The sequence below is a fragment of the Vanellus vanellus genome, assembly GCF_965231255.1.
Source record: "Vanellus vanellus genome assembly, chromosome: 2".
Taxonomy (NCBI): domain Eukaryota; kingdom Metazoa; phylum Chordata; class Aves; order Charadriiformes; family Charadriidae; genus Vanellus; species Vanellus vanellus.
In genome coordinates this window covers 6,320,570-6,338,320 of record NC_138906.1, presented here as the reverse complement: position 1 = coordinate 6,338,320, position 17,751 = coordinate 6,320,570, and the positions used below count along the sequence as shown (strand labels likewise).

At 40.9% G+C, this 17,751-nt stretch overlaps 1 protein-coding gene across 1 annotated transcript in view; it reads right to left on the bottom strand.

Annotated features, from left to right (window-relative positions):
* OXSR1 (oxidative stress responsive kinase 1) overlaps nucleotides 1-17,751 on the bottom strand; it is a 92,908-nt gene that overhangs the window by 10,406 nt on the left and 64,751 nt on the right. The window contains exons 6-11 of the mRNA XM_082479359.1: nucleotides 14,972-15,081; nucleotides 11,375-11,476; nucleotides 8,618-8,751; nucleotides 6,307-6,355; nucleotides 3,912-3,977; nucleotides 3,533-3,655 (exon numbers count right to left, since the gene is read on the bottom strand). Coding sequence (XP_082335485.1) covers nucleotides 3,533-3,655; nucleotides 3,912-3,977; nucleotides 6,307-6,355; nucleotides 8,618-8,751; nucleotides 11,375-11,476; nucleotides 14,972-15,081 — 584 coding nt within the window. The remainder of the gene's footprint in view (nucleotides 1-3,532; nucleotides 3,656-3,911; nucleotides 3,978-6,306; nucleotides 6,356-8,617; nucleotides 8,752-11,374; nucleotides 11,477-14,971; nucleotides 15,082-17,751) is intronic.

The window sequence follows — 17,751 nt, the reverse complement described above, 5'->3', positions numbered from 1 at the left end:
ACAGTAAACCAAAGATAACGTGCATTAGCTATTTCACATGAGCAGGAAGGAATTGCCAAGTACTCCTGGAAATCCCTGCAATTAAGAGAGCCTGCAGCTTTGAGTTCTAACAGGTCCAATTACCATGCGGAGATAGACAGGTGGGATGGCTCGGTCCATGCAGGGATTAATAAAATAGATGTTCCTTCTCCACACAACGGTCTCAAAGACACATTGGAATTAGGACAAAACAAGTTTGACAGAAGAACATAAGTCTCATCATGCCACTATCTTGAGCCCGTTTATGCACTAACCAATGCCACTACCTTAACAAATGCAGATCAGAGCAGTTTGTAACACGGGACCCAGAGAGTCCTATGAGAGAAGGTTAAAAAGTCTTATTCTCAGAACAGCAAGTTGCAAAAAGCCCTCTAGACAGGAGGAGAAGTAGTAACAGTTCCTTCACGATGACTATGTGCAGACAGTGTCAGGAAAAACGTCAGGCAGCTGGAAAGGTAAAGCCTGAAATCCATCTCAATACGTTGAGTCTTCACTTGACAGTTACCAGGCAAGATGAAAAACGTGGCATTGGGCCCAGAGATAAACAGCCATGCTCCACATCTGCAGGCCACGGCTGCAGCACCGTTCTTTCAGGCACAAAGCTCATATCCAAGAGTACCCGGATGCCTCAAGGAATAACTCAAAACGAGCTTCTCTGAAAGATCACAGTGTGCTAGACACTGTACAGACAAGTATGGAAACGCTGGCCCTGCCCCACAGCTAACAACTAACTCAGATAAATGGCAAACAGAGGTAAACTAAGGAAAAACATGAACAGACAGAAAGGAAATAGGACAAACATTAAAAGATGTTTACCTAATTAAGGCACAAATAGGATGACTTTGATGATGTGCTGAAATATATTAGTTTTAACTGACTTTTGCTTGTGTAATCGGAGATGATGTGAGTAACCAGTGAAATGTGACCACACAGCGTGCCACTGCACAGATTTATTGAGTAATGGAAGGTGAATGATTTAAAAGCCCACACAGCACAACTGCTGTAATCCAAATTCAAGGTTTTAAATACCAAGAGCAAAGAAGTTCAGTAAGTCTTTACACCCAAAAGGTAACATTGAGCCAGCAAGTCAGCTTATTCATTGAATTGGGCAGATATTTCTGGTTGGTTGTAATGAATATTTGTCTGCTTTCAGGTGCAGTCCTAGCAAGAGACTTGCAAAATACACATTTGTACATATTAAATTCATCTTATTTTTTCTGTAAAATGGAAACAAACAAAAAATACAAACACTTTACACTTATGTAGAAGCTTTTACGCAGGATAATACTGAAGTATTTTAGCAAATTAAGTCAAGCTGCAAGCCATTCTTTTACTTTAAGACTGACAGCAATAAAATGCAGGTAACAGCCAGAATCAGAGCGGTTTGGGTTGGGAAGGACTTTCACAGATCTGTCTAGTCCAATCCCTCTGCCATAGGCAGGAATAAAAGGTGACACCTAGTTAGCATGAGTTATTCTACCTTACAACTTAGTTAAAATGGCAGAGGGATTACAAGCAGGTGAAATTCACACCCTGTGTTTCAAATATGGTCAAAACACAGGATTAACACTACTCCTCAACACCAGTCCTCAACACAACCACCATGGCAAACACTGGCAGTTTACATACAAGTCCTAAGATTGCTCAAAAAGGATGCAAGAGGTGTACAGGCGTTCCTATCCTTTCATCTTCAGGCTGAAGAAAATGACTCGGAAGCTGCGCATGAGAAAGCCAGAGCAGGATTCAAGCACCTAGGCAGACGTGTAGTGAGTTCTAAGATGCCATGGTGCCCTTCCTGACCTCCAGAAAGGTACAGGTTTCCCAAAGTTCTGCATTACATCTACATGGGTAGATTTGGGATGCCTCCAAAATGGCAATATACATCTACATTTAGGTAATTTAATTGATATCTACTGCTTCAACAGCCATCCTAAAGGTTTCTTGAACGGGAGACCTACAAGTAAAGGCCAACCATGGCCCAAATTAGAGAGATCAGAACTAACAGCAGTATAAGGAAATATGCCAAAGCTCCAAGAAAAAAAAAAAAAAAGGCTTGAAAAGAAGCTTGTAAACATGTGTATTAATCTGCTCTTTTCTGCCTAAGAGGAATAAAACAAGTAAGCACTGTTCAAAACACAGTAAACAGTGCTAAGTCACAGTATCCTGAGCTTAGAACTTGTTCTGTCATGTCTCTAATCTCTGAAACAGAGTTAGGGTCTTTCACAATATTCCCTCCTAAAATATTATATATTTATATCCCAGTATATGCACTATATATATATATTATACATTAATATCAAATAAAAAATTGATATTATACCTAAAAGACAAATTTAGAAGATTTCAGCTTATAAAGGAGCAAGAATTTCAATAGTATCCACCTGGTACCAAGAGATCCTCCTTGACCGTGCAATAAGAAACTAGATAAAGTAAGCTCTAAAAAGACACAATAGTTGTTTCCACAAAGTATGGAATTACTGTATCAACAGCAGCCTTTAAAAAACACAAGAATTTCAAAAGGTATCAAAAAGATGCAAAATCTTAAGTGTCTATACAGAACACCAGTAGAATAAAAAGCAATGAAAGAGAAATTGAGAAAGAGAAGTTGAAGTTGCTAAGGGCTAGATGCTTCAAACCAATACTGCCTTTTTATCCTTTCCTATTGAAAACCTTCCTCTAAAAATCCTTCACTGCCTCACTAATTCAATTACAGAATGATTAAAATGCATAGTCCACTTCAAGCTACCTGCTGTAGTGAAAAGGGAAGAGGCAAGCCATTACAGTCAAAATCCATACTGCTCACGACTGGGAGGAAGACAAACTGGAAATTTATTGTAATCTTTTAGTTGATTCATTACTTCCCTGTGTTTCTCCAGGTTAGTCTGGGTTTGAGGTTTTTTGCATATCTGTTGGGAGAGGAGGAGGTGGTGTTTTTTTTGAGGATTTTCAAGTGCTAGATCAATTCACTCCTTGTGACTTCATGGATGCCCTAACATTTTCTACTAGCACTAATCGATTTCAGTGTAACTGAGGGGACAGAACCAGGCCCTGTGTGTTTCGGGTATCAGCCGTACGCATGAGCCCTATTGATTTCAGTTCCATCATGGAGAGGGCAGTAGGACAAAACCTCTCCTGACACTTCCAGAAGAAAGCATCTCAAACTGTCAGCACCCTTAAAAACAAAAATATCCTAGCTCAAGTGAATTAGTATGCTGAGCTGGGAGCAGACCGTCTGAATTCATGTTCCCAATTATGCTCAGCATCCCTGAATGAGACCAGCTGGGCCCCAGAATGATGATAGAAAAGAGATCAATACAATTTCTTCAGCATTCAGTCTGCTTTCTCTGGTTTGGCTACAGACTTGAGGGGAGAGATTATAATCTATTGTGTATCGTACTTAAAACAAGGCCATACACTTCCCAGGGATATTTAGACGTACCACAGTTAGAAAATAAAACAGAGACAACAGAGCTATCAGAGTTTGAGGACCCACCCTGAGCTGTGAAATTGCTGCTCTGCCTTCCTCACTTTCTTCATCTAGTTCATCATCACTCCATTCCCAGCCACCATCTTCAGTCTTATGAAGACGTCCGCTGGAACCTGGGACTCTCCGGACCTGCTCAGCACAAAGACAGAGAACGGATACGTCAAGCAGACATTTTCTACGGTTGATATTTTTTAGGAGAAATAGCACAAGAGAATCTTCAGGTTGCACCATCTGCCAGGTCACTTGAGTATTTTATTGAAATGTCTAGGTCTGTATCTAGAAAATGCCGTACTACAATAATTCTCATTAAAAAGGTGAACACAAGCTTAAAAAAATAAAACCCTAGTATGACTGTAACAACAAAAGCCCAGGAGGTTTTCAGTACCTTTTTGGATCTTTCAGTGATTGTTGGTGCTCTCTGCAACATCTTCTCTTGTAAAAATTCTTTATTCTGCAAAAGACAAAACACCAAACATTTGCATTGCTGAAAATGTCTTTTGATTCCTTCAGTGTCTCTGATAAAGAAATTGTTAAACTTTTTCTAGCAGAAAGTGTTTTACATGTTTTACCTCCATTCCCCCGAAGATATTAACCACTTTCTTCCTTTGGACTACAGTACATGATGTTTCATCCTAAATACCCTTTAAGCTAGCAGTGGCACTTTCCTTACGCAAAGTGATGGGTAATTAACAATCGAGGAGTTGTATACTCTTCTGTCTGATTTACTGGGGAACGTGCTTATACTTACTATATCCCAGCATCTGATACGCTGCCGAGACATTTGGCATTCTTCCCTTCACAGATATTACACCACCTGGATCCAGTTACTTTGCTTTATCTTGCCCCTAAATTTATGCCTGTCCAACTGTCAAAGGCAAACCTCAGCTGTCAGGCAGGCTGGGATGCAGGAACCCCCCTACACCAGAGTAACAAGACTGAGGAATTGGGACAATAAGATTTAAAGTGGCTGAAAAAAGGTATGGCACATATGAAGCTCAGAGAGGAAGTAAATGCAGTAATCAAGTGATTAAATATTGGGAAACTGCTGAAATCTTTTAAATTTCACTTTGCTTTTAAAAATTTCGCTTTGCTTTTAAAAATTTCCTCTTCAGCAAGCTACTCCGGACTGGCTAACGCGTGGACTCCTGAGCATACAGCTTTCCAACCGCCTGACTGTGGAGCCAAACTGTGGGCTGCAGGGTAGGCAGGCCAGGGGAGTACTCTGGCATTAGCACTGGGATCTGGCCGGGTATTTCACACCGCATGAGCGAGGCTGGACAGCCCTGCCGCCTCTGCCCAAGAAACGCTCCCAGAACTCCCCCCGTGATGGTTTCTCGCAGGCAGGATGGCAAGCCTCATGACACACACTGTCACTTTCTGATAAGTAGCTCTCAGCGTTATCAAAACATACTTTTACATAACATAGACTGTATTTAAATAGATGGTTCAGTATAGATGTGTAGAAGTTGGACTCTTCTGTCCTCAAGTTACAACTGTCGGTTTGGCAGTGGCTGATATACGAGAGTAATTTAACTCTGAGTGTTAACTGGCCCACATTTTCACTTCGGGGTGCCGGTTTAAGTATTGCCTCATTTACAATAACGTTAATTTTCTACCACCATGTATGCTAATATGTTACTCTGCAGCAGCTTAATGAAAGCATGAAGGAGATTTTACACACAATGAAGTATAACATGAACCAGAACTCGCATAACCAAGCGGAGAAAGGTCAGCAATGTGTAAACCATCCTGTCACTTTGGACAGCAAGTGTGTATCCAGTACACAGATGCAGACTATTCAGTTGCCTAAAATCCCAACGCGAACAATGAAAACCTAGTTAATACTGTCAAGAGCCCAGACATCAATTGAACTTGTCCTAAAGCAAACTCCTGCATTTCATAAACTGGATCACTCTCTAGACTTCCTTGGTCGCACTTGTTACATTTCTGTCAACTTTAATAGGACATCCAGCTCCTGTACAGATACCTAGATGTGGCCACTTCCTTTTAAGCATCTTAATCCAGGAGCCAAAAACTACTTTGATTGATAGGTGATGCTGCTGTGCTATCCCAGGTATACCTTTCTGACAGTTTAATCTGTGTTCTGCCATGTATTTTGATCACAAACGTGCCACACAAAAAAAAAAAATAAGCAAACAGAAAACATTTCCTCATTCCCATGGAAATACAAATTCTCCCTTGTATTATTTCTGTCTGTCTCAATAAGACCTTGCACATTGCATATGCACTAATCTCCAGGCAGTAATTACGCAAATGCTCACCAGCAATTCACGTCAACGCTAGAAATGGAAGTTTCCTACTATTTTGTATCACAGGATCTTCACTTTCCATAAGGCAACACAGGGTGAAATAGTTTTAGGCAGCGCTCTGCACAGTGGGCCTCATTCACTGCTTTGCATTCAGACTGATTATAGAGTTTACTAAAATGTACATTTACTGCCAGAGACCTTTATGGTTGGACACGCAGCCAGAATGGCACCATTACAAGAGAAGAAAAAAACCCCAAAAGCCACTGAACAACATTTAAATGCTCAAGAATTTCTAGATAATTTCTCTTTAACAGCAGCATGCACAAGGAGGTACAGAAGAGGGGTTTCATTCTGTTTGTTCACAATCACCCATTCAACTCACTCAGCTACGCTGGCCCTAAGTGAAACAGCCCACACTCACGCCAATAAAGCTGTCACCATACCGATCATACTTCTGACAAGTCCTCTCCACAGCCTCTGCACACATCAGTTTAGGCAGTGTTTTCTTACCTTTGCTTTCGTGAAAAATTTGTGCCTTAAGAGTTCCGCTGCTGTCGGTCTGTCAATAAAAACAGATGTAGAAAAGACAAATATAAATGCTCCCTTTCAACACAACGGTCTTCCAGGTTGCTGCAGCTTGTTGTAACATGGCATCTTATAAAGGCACCGGCTTCTCCTGCACAATTCCCCTAAAAATCAGTCAATATATTCCAAATAAATTTTACGCCAGTAGTCTTTTAAACAGTGTATTCTGATCAAAGCCTAGGCTGCCCAGAGAGGTGGTGGAGTCTCCCGCTCTGGAGACATTCCAAACCCACCCGGACGCCGTCCTGTGCAACTGCTGTAGGTGCCCCTGCTCTGGCAGGGGGGTTGGACGGGATGATCTCCAGAGGGCCCTTCCAACCCTGACCATTCTGTGATTCTGTTCAAAAGCTGTGAATAACTTAGGACAGCGGGGGAGAAGGTGCTCCCATTTTAATGCTGAATGTGAGTCTCTTAGAGCCAGTTTGATGGGATCACAGAAACAATTTACTCAAAATTGAAATGAAGGATCACCACCTACAGCAGGAGTGCAGTACTCACCACGTGAAAGTAACAGTTTTTTCAGAGATACTTGACTATACGCAAGTAATTAGTTCTATTAAACACAGGCGGGATGATCAACATTTGTCTGATAAAAGGAACTTGTATAAACTATTTTCCCGTTTGTTTTAGACTTCAGAATAACTATTGGAAAGTAAAAGACATCCCTTGGCCAGTTTAGAAGGAGCTTTCTATAGACCCAGGCCTACATGAGAAAGTACCACTGCAAACTGTGCTTAAGTAGTAACAGAGTTTAATTAGTGACTTGCAAAGGCCATTCAGCAAAGGGCTTATTTCACCTCAGACTACTCGAATAAAAAAAGTCATCCACCTTAGAGCAAGGGAGCCCCCAAAATAATTAAAAAGCAATTGCACTAAATTCGCCTCTTTGAGAGCCCATACAATATGCATAAGTGTATCTGATTCTGCAAGTTGCTCATTATGGGCTGGCCTCCTGCTCCCGTAGTCAGGATGATGACAGCGGCTGTTAGTGGTGCTTGAGAAGAGAGAAGGGGCATGCCATGATTCAACGTGATTATGTTTAATTCTGATCAGCACACGTTCTAACCCGCAGGGATATGATATGCTTTAGAAAGGAGAAAAAACATCATGCTGGGGAAAAAAAAAACCCGCTATCAGCATTTATCAAGCACTCCACTGGATTCATTAAGCATTTCAAGTGTAAAGCTTGTTAGAAGAGAGAGATCCCATCTCACAATGCATGAGAAGCCTTTGTTCCTGGAGGGAACTGAAAAACGTCTTCATCATTATTATTTTATGAAGGGAATTTTCCTTTTCCAGAATTAGTTTTCCTACTGAGGAAAAAAAGAAAACCAAGAGGTATAAAATCTGATCTGTGGGAATCCTTGTTTCCTTAGCTTTGCATTTTAAGGACAACTATTTTTAATATAAGATGAACACTTGTTTAAGCAGCTTCACTGAGACTGGGAAATGCCGTGACTGTCCTCCACAGAAATACATCTGAGCTCTCCTATGTGACAGGCTGTGGGTTTTAAACAGTGCTGTAGACAGCCAGACCCTCATGCAGCTTTGAACAATGCCATAACATAGCGATACAATGCTATCCTGGGAACCACAACATGTCGGTAGTATTTCTAACATCACCGAGTAGTCAAGCTACTGCTACAAGGAAAACCGAAAGCATCATCAGGTCACTTAAGCAATCTGTATTGATGAAAACATGTTGGTAAAATTTGCAAGTGTTTTTCCTGATTTTCCTCCCCCAAACTAAATATTACTTATAATTAAGCAAGCCAAAACTACACTGAAAGCCTTCTTCGCACTGGCAAATTTTGAAAAGTTTATTTGTGAAGCTTCACAAGTAAACACCCATTGCCCAACGTGTAATTTCTGATTTATAAACACAGAGCAGTTTTGACTGGGAACAAAACATGAACTGCAGTCACCTGCTGGAGGTGGCAAAGTGGAGAATGGCACTACACACGCAGTGGACTGGGATGCACTCTCATTAACCCAAATGGAAGACGTGTGCCCTGGCCAGGCACAATGCCAGACATTTATCCTTAAAAATAAGGACAGCCAAGAGAATTTGCTGCCACACAGCAAGATTGCTGTGTTCATTGTGACTGAAAGGCTGGAATGGTAGAGAGTTATACCCGCTTTAAAAAATATGAAATATAATGAGTTTTGTGGTTTTCTTTTAGGTTTGTTTCTTTTCTTTTTTTTTTTAATTTGTTTTGGTGTTACCTGTTCTTACCTTTTTTCAGGGTCTTTTTGTAGGCACGATGAAATCATCTTCCTAAATGACTTCCCATACTTCTTCAGCATCTCCTTATCTTGCACACCAGTTTCCAAAGATGGAGGATCATTTTGTAGCGTCAGCATTAAAACCTGAAAGAATTACATCTATTGGCAATGAGATTTTTCTTGGCCTTTGTTAGAGACAGATCTTAGGAACACTGTATTTTAGACAAGTATTTTCATCAAGCATCTGAGTCAACAAGGACTGTTTCATTACAACGGCTCTCTGAGGGTAACCTGAGCTCAGAGTGAAGTTTTTACAATTTAGATGGTCTCCACACATTCACCAGACAGCAAAAACTCACCTACCTTTTCCGCAAGGCAATTACAGGGTTTTTCCTCTTCCCTCTGCTTCCCACTTTCACTAACTTTGTAGAAACAATTATTTTCAAAAACCTTTACACCTCTGCAAATTCTGTCAACTCAGAGGTTCAAGACTCATACAACAGGATCTAGAGAGAGTGACCCCCACCTCCTTTCCCTGGGAAGCCAGACTAATCTATACCCCACAATTTATGCTACTTTTTCCCCATCACATCTCCCGGCCCACAGTGCAGTCTGTGAGCCAAACACAAGGTTGGGATGTGCTTTCAGGCCAGTTTGGTGTGGTTAAAGGTGTAAGCATAGCAGAAATTCTGCCAGCCCTCCTCATTTAAGATGAGTAGTTGTGCAAGGCATTTGATTCAAAGGCTCTGTTTGGATCTCCCTGAAGGTATTTCTTAGATAGAAATCAAATTAATGTAAAAGCAGAAGGGCAACATAAAAAAATATGAGGGTTATTTCCATATACCAATGCAACAGCAGGTGAAGACACTTCTCACACAAGCACTCATAAAGCCAAACTGATTTTTTCCTTTACATCACTCAGACATTCTGAAGGAAAGGAAGAAAATTACTCATTTCCATTTTCACTTGTCACCTACATACAGATGAGTATCTATTTTTAGAAAAGGAAGCAGCACATAGCACATTTAAATAGCTTTCAACAGCTATATTGCTTAGGGCAGCAAGAGCCCATCAATCTGGTTGAAATTATACAGTCCGTGACAGAATTCCCTGCTTTTTTTCCCCCCCCTCTCCTTGGAGGGTCACTGCACGCATGGGTCATTTTGCTGTGTAACAAAATTAATCTGCAGTGAAATACAATTACAATAAATAAATAAAACACAGAAGTCCTCTTGCAGGTTGCATGACTGGAACCCATACCTAAGAGAATCAGAGACTCATAATTCTACCTACCGTATGACAACACACAATACTAAACAGGCAATCTTTGTATCCAAAGCTGCAACCCGTGCATCCAAAACACAACAAAGAGAAGTACAGCTTGCAGAAGCTACTGCACAATGCTACCAATAATCCCAGCACAGAAGGAAGTATCAATGAAAGCAGCAACAGCTAAATCAGCACATTTCCCTGAACTCCTCACTGCTCTGCCACATTCACTAATATGGTACGAACTTTAATGGCACTTCTAAGCCCCTCAGCTACTCAACAGTCCCTGCAGAGACAACACAAATCTTAAAATTAATTCTGTTCTACAAGAGTTAAACCAGTGCAAAGTCTTGGTGTTTAAAAGTGATACATGGATGTACCTGTTCTAATGAATTAGGAGCTACTGGATTCCCAAATGCTATTGTAATGCGGGGTGGGAGGGGATGCACTCAGGTCCTAAAGAGGCACACCCAGCTTGCATAGCACTCCAGCAGTTAAAGGACTCAGGAAAGGAAAGCCTGCCCCACGGTACGCCTAAAATTGAGGGACTTGGCGCCCATAGGCATCCTATCCCAGTCTAACCATAAGCTATGGGGTTACTGAAAGGGCTCTCCACCCCCTCCTGTGTGATCCGAGGGAGTATGCGTCCCAGGAGTAGAAGCAAAGTGGCCTTCTAGAGGGTGGGCCAAAGGGGCTCAAAGTTTCATGACTGAGACAGGGCCCCATCAGATCTCACAAAGGGGGTAAGAAAGAAGATCTCAAAGCTCACTAGAAGGACAGGATGCTTCAGACCTCAACTGATGCGGTCAACTCCGATAACTTTAAGATGTAGACTCCCTGAAAGAGAACGTCTTCGTTCAAGAGTCAGGAAATAGCCTTATAGTTTGATTAACTTTCCCTATCTAAAGTTCCAGGTATTTAAAAAAGATTTTTTGGAGTATCAATGTTTAAACAAGAACATTTTCTTCACCTCAACTTCAATAAAATACTAATATTGCTGATACCACACCATTTTATACTGATGTGGTACTTTCCACTGGTTCAGTGATTGACGTGGCTGTGTTGGCATTAAAGAAAATAAGACATTCTTTTGGATAACTGGTAACAGGTATCAAGAAGGATAATCAGTGCAGGAGAAGGAATGGCTTGCCATCCCAGTGTCACTGGATGCCAGATAACATGTTCTGAATCAGTATTTATAGTCCTAAAAACATCTGCTGCCTTCAGAGGCTCCAGGATTAAAGCACACAGCACCTTCCTCAAGAATGGTGACCCAGGCAAGACTCAGGATCTAAATAAGAACTGCACAGTTCCAGACAATACTGATTAAGTGGCATATTTTTAAAAGGTGACTTCAGACAAATCCAAGAACATTATGATCTACAAGTTCAAGTTGAGAGGACAAACGTTTCAATGAAGCACGCTGGCCAAACTCTTGGAAACACCCACAGAACACACTGATCCTTTATCTTGCACAAGTATCTGGAGACCTGCTCACCTTCATCGGCGGGTACTTATGGTAAGGAGCTGCCCCTGTAGCCAGTTCAATAGCAGTGATCCCAAAGCTCCAGATGTCTGCCTTGAAATCATATCCTCTGACCTGAAAAATATTAGAAGACATTAGCATGTGCCTCTTGCTATTCTACATTACAATCCCTTTCTTTAGCCTATTACACATCCTTTCTCCTCGAATTTGGAAAGACCAGCACTACAGTGTTAAAGAGATGGAAAAAATACTTTCTCCCTCCTCTCCCCCAGCTCCTTACACCTTAGAGGAGGTGTTTTAAAAGTCACGGTCTGATGAAAATTATGGTTGCGGACTCTGCATTAGGACTGCTCTGCCATAAACCTCTCCGCGTGAAGAACATAAAGGGGCACTGGGTTAACCCAGACCCCAACCTCTACACAAAGACACAGAGAGTCATTAAACAGTATAATGAAACTCTCATAGTTAATAGATGGACTGTTATCCCCTTGGGACATATGCCTCACTACACTTTTAGTCAACCGCTTAATCAATCTGACTGCAAACATGCTCGATCCTGAAACTTCAGTACACACCAGCTCAGTAAAAAGGCCCTCGTTCCTGTTTGCAGACTAATATTTCCCTCCACTAATTAACAGTAGCTTCTGCACTTGACATTAAACACAGAGTTGTTCAGGAAAATTTATAGCATTTACTTCCCCTCATGCACAGGAAAAAATATTTCATATGCCAAAGCGGTTACTTCCTCATTATCATTAGGTAATATTTTGGCACTTGCTTTCTCCGCTGCAGGGAAGAGACATTATGTACTAACTTCAAGAGCAGCTACAAAAATCAAAGCATTTTGGCTGTGCAGAATGGTTTGTATTTCTTCTCGCTAGACTATGGAAAAATGAATACTGAATCCAACCAAAGCTAATAGGGATATTGTGTTCAGCTAACCTAACAAGGTTTAGAAAGACACTCATTGTGATGCAGTCAAAAGCGTTCCCCAAACCACCTTTAAAATGATCTTGAATTTTGGCAAACAAACAAAAAAATAAAAACAGTCTTGCACTATTTTTCATATACTACTACAGTTGAACTGATATTTATTATAGCAACAGGAATTAATAACTTGTACAAATTTTTTCAAGTCTGTAGATGTTATTTTCATGAGACTTAAAGGTCTGAAAGGTTTCTTGAAGTGCCTCAGTTTATGGAGGCCATGATTATGAACAGATTTAAAGTCATTTAACTAAACACGCACAGAGAATTAGTACAATTTAAAAGAACACAGTGCAGGAAGAAATATGCTGTAAGAGTTTTGGGTTCCCCCCCCCACTATTTTTAGGTTTTGAGAATAACTTCGGGACATTTTTTAGCTTTATCTTTCAGTTAGTCTTGCAGCATATCTAAACACTGTACAACTTCACATTCCCCACTGGGGTTTTAACTGTTTAGTGTTTTGGGTTTTTTTTTTAATTATACCGTATAGTCCCACTTGCAAATGAAAGCTATGAAGTTCAAAACTGTATACTGCAGTTGATCTTGACATCTGTCCAATACATTAGTCACCACCCTGCAGTTAGTTTATACCAACAACATTTATTTTTCTCATAATTTTTTTTTTTGCCATAAATCTGTCAAGTGAATGTACATTAAAAGACAATGCCAGGCTATCGCGTATTAACATGCTAAAGGAACTTAATGATGCTGAAAAAAAACAGATGGAATTGGGTCGATAATATCTACATATCGAAGGCTAACCTACAGCAACCCCTTCATCCTTTTTCCTGGGTTGCATATAGTGGCTCAGAGTGACACCTGCTGGAAGACAGCAAGATGATACAAATGGACATTGAAGGATTTCACATCAGCATCTAAAATACCTCCTTGCCATCTAATATTCGCAACAAGTTAGATGTCTGCAGCCGTTGTGGAAGTATTGGACTCCCTAGAAAATCTGCCTCCTTTGGAAACACATCGGTTGCATCAAGAACCCACATACACACCCTTTGTCACTAAAACTTTCTCTTTTTTAGCACCCTCAAGACCTTTTCCTCCTGCTGTCCTGCAGATTGCAGCCACCCTAACTGCGATGAGCCTGGAGCTGCACCATTAGGTCCTGGCCAGCCTGCTGTGCCCTGTGCACCAGGGCTGGACACAAAGGAGAGAAAAGCAAGGCACAACTCTGACCTGGTTTTGGAAACACTGAATATTCTATTTTAATTTATTTTTTAAATCAACATAACAAGAAAATCCAGAAGTGTATGACAGTGAAGCAGTTCAGAAGCAAGTTCGCAAAGACAGCTCCTGACTTGGGGATTGTGTCTGGGATTCTACGATGTTAGACTTGTACTCTGAGGAGGCTGCAGGAGTGCGGTAACGCATCGGTCCCCCAATGCCACCATGGGGAGCCACTGAAAAGGTCAAACATCAAAAAAGCCTTTCATCTACAGTCTATTTAAGCTACTCCCAAATTATTTCAATCCCTCAGGAAATTTTAAATATAGGAAAAAATGCTTTAAAGTTCTGCCACTGTTTTAGCTGCATTTCATTTCAGATATATCTTTGTGGGGGTCTTACTCAAGTTCCTCCTAAGCTTCAAAGTATTTTATTACGAACAGCAAGGAGAAAAGTAACAAGGTGGGTTTACTTTATTGAAACAATATTTTCCCAAAATACTTTTGTTAAAAAAATTTTTGGAAGGAAAAAAGGAAAAATGGAAAAACATTTGTAGTCAGTTGTATTTCTGCTTGGCACACCTGTCAAAAAAATCAAACCCCGAGTCCAGTCCTCTGTCAAACTGTTTTTAAGGGGATGAGGGATAATTTTCAGAGTGCTTATGACACTGAACATCAGTGCAGCAGACAGCTACTGCAAATGCCCTGTCAGGACTGTGGCATAATTTTGTTTGTGGACTTTGCTCAGAAACAGGCAATGATATTTCACATTAAACAAAGTTTCCAGGTGGCCTTCATCAGAAGTCACACAGACAAAGCTTCTATAGTTTAGTCTAAAAGTAGCGGAGGACAAAATGTGACATATCTCCACCCAACGGGAAGAAGTATGACTTTTTTAGGTAGCCAAAAAAGCACAGGAGGAAGGGGGAGAGGCAAGCATTCCTCAGCATTTACAGCCTGGGTACTCACAAGCCAAGAGAAACTAAAAACCTGAAGACAACTGCACGTTATTTTACTGCAATAACTCCCTGCTCTGACATGTTGGAATTAGCTACCCCAAATTCTCATATTTACAAATACACAAGAGCATGTTACCGAGCTGTATATGTGCATATTTACCACGTGTGAAACTATTTATATTCTACCTCACATTTATGCAAGAGGGAGGGGCAGGTTAATCTTCTTTACGCAACAGCTGAGCTGTCTCATCCTCACCTTAGGGAGGAGCCTGAATAGAAGCAATAGGGCAAAAATCTACTCAACACTTAATATTCCCCAGTATGAGCCTGGCTGCTATAAGCAAATGGAAGTAGATCCTGTGATTTTAAGAAAGCCTTACAGGATGTCAAATTGTCATCTTAGTTTGAAGTAAATACAGCCATTGCCGACAACAGGGAATCCCACATGCAGATCAGCTAAGAGGACTCTAGGAAAAACAATTCACCTGTTCCATAACTTCTGGTGCCATCCAGCAAGGTGTGCCCACAAAAGTTTTCCTGACTTTATTTCTGGTAATATCACCTCCAGTGGCCAGAAATGCGCTAACGCCAAAGTCTGAAAAGAAAACAAAAGCAGATTTTATTAAGAACACATCCCAAGCAAACTGAAGGGTTGTCCCCTTTTCCCCCCCCTCATATTTCCAGCCATCTATTAAGTACTAGACCATACAGTTACGCATGAGGAGTTTCCTAATAAATGAAGAATGATCAACAGTTAGCTAAGAGTGCTGGTACACGAACAGTCTGCAGTCCACCACTCAATTACTGGGGACAGCAGAGCTTTCAGCGCTGGCCGGCAGAGAGGAAAATTCCACTTTCCATTACGGCCCACTGGTCTCATTACAGCATGCCCGCACTCCCCCAGCAGACCTGCTACTGTACAAACCTGCCTCTTACAGCCAGTGCTTTATTTACGTTTGTATCCATACATAACAAGTAATATCTGAACTTCAGTTAGCAACCTGTTAATATTTGCAGCAATGAAGTCAGGTATGTAGAGAGTTACTCAACTTTAATGTTTAACTGTCCTAACTGCATCCTGCAGACTGGAGGTATCAGCCCCTTATTCTGGATGCTTTATTACCAGAATATGCTTTGCTTGGAAATCTTCCATTGCTGAGATGCTCAGGGCTTTAACAGGAACTTGGACCAGTTCCTGATGATACAGCAGCAGTACGGAATCGAGCAGCACGTGCCACTAACCAGCCCAACTATCCCCGAGGAAGCCTTGCAGGCAGGTATTCGCAGCCTACACAGCATCAGCCCCGCTTGAAGCACCTTTCACAAGCTGAAGGATGCTCAAAGATGCCCCATGCACTCGCTGGTAATTCTATTACCTAAAGCAAATAATTCTTTTACGTGAAAACTATGCTTTCAAAGACAACACCGACATTTTATGCAATTAAGAATGATATGGAAAACAGGATCTGCAAACAGCAGCAGTAATGTGCAGGGATAGCAACAGGATACAGCGTGTTTGTTCAAAGAGCACTACAAAAAATGTGTCAACCAAGTCATTCAAGAGAGGATGGCAGACCTTCCTTGGAGAAAAAAGAAATTACATAAAATAAATCAGGCGACAGGGAAACTGTAAACACAAAACTGTGTAAGTATTTCTTCCCAATTTGCTCCGAACTACACTGCTTACGTATTGCAGAATTAGAGACCTGCAATCGGTCATTCTCCATAACTCAATTTTATTCACCCCACCTTTTTTAAACACTGTACAAGTAATCAAAATCTTGAATGCCATTTTTGAGATTGATGACGGGCTTGGAGGATAAGGGCTACTTCACATAAAAACAGAACATTATTGACCACAACTGGTTTAAAAATTCTTGAGACTTAGCCAACATAGTTAACTGTAAATGCAAAAGTCTTACTCAGAGGAGCCACGGAGTTACTCCATGGCTTAAGGATGTTATCCTAACTGAGGAATCAACTGCAACAAAAGACCCCTCTTTACAATTTGCCAACAGCAGCATCCATGTGAGGACAGTCCCAAGCTCCCCTCTGCATCATGCCAGCAGTGCAATGAGCCCCTTCTCACTAGTCTTCCCATATTTGAGAAACACCACTGAAATTATCACTCAGAAGAATACGATGCTGGAAGCTTGTGGCCCACTTAGGTTAGAGGCTTCTAAGGACAGGAACTCGGTGCTCACTAAAATACTAGATGTGGATAACAAAGCTGACATGAAAGAAAGTTAGATAGATATCACAGGGTTAAAACAAGCACTAGTAAATGCCTGTCATTAGGGTTCAGCTTCTTCCAGATGCGCTGTCCTGTTCTCTTCCCTGTTCCCAGAAGCATCTTGTCTTCCTGCTAACCTTGACATTTTAGCACGTCTAGATGGATCACTATCCCTGTCAGCACTGCAATCTGTATTTTTCTGGAAACCCACTTTTTGCAACAATGATGGCTTTGGGATCTTCCATGCGTGTATCCACCATCCTTGCTTTTCTCAGAAAACTAAATAAGCTTCCTAAAAAGTTCTGAGTAAAATTACTTGCACGTTACTGCTTGTTACGGGAAGTCTCACAAGATCTATTGTTCTAAACACAAGAGCAATTAAAAGTTCTTTTACATAAGATAATACTAATAGAAACTTGTCCAAGTGCCATCAGCATATTATTGTGATGTGCTGTATTTGAACTTGTGTATATTATCTTACCTCAAGTTTCCATGCAGTCATTTTGAGGGTAAAGGAAATGCCATTCAAAGCAGAAGCATTCCAGCAGTAAAAACACAAAAGTTCTTTACACAGCACACACAGCATTCACCACATTTCACATCAAACGTGGGTTTATAAATTCCAGTTGGAAATTGTGCCCCTACATCTGCCATCTGAGGTCAGCAGAAAGCTTAAATGGAATTAAATTGTATTCTGTTACATGGTTGATTTATTCAATGTTTTCCCAATCAATTTCCCTCATTTCCAGTGGGCTAAAACAGGCACAAACATCCTGCACTACTCTTCTGAAAGGAATGACTTTGAAACTGTCTTCTCAAATGTCATCTCACTAATTTTATCCAAGTCCCAGCTATTAAGATAAGAATGTGCCTGCTCTCAAGAAATATCTGTAAAACAATAAAAAAAAAAAAAAACCACAACTTCAGGTTCAATTTTTACTTCTAAGCAGTTGGTATGATGCATATCTTATTCTCTCTGCTGCTGTTAACCACTCTCAGAAAGGCTAAAGCAGAATTAGGTTATTGCAAATT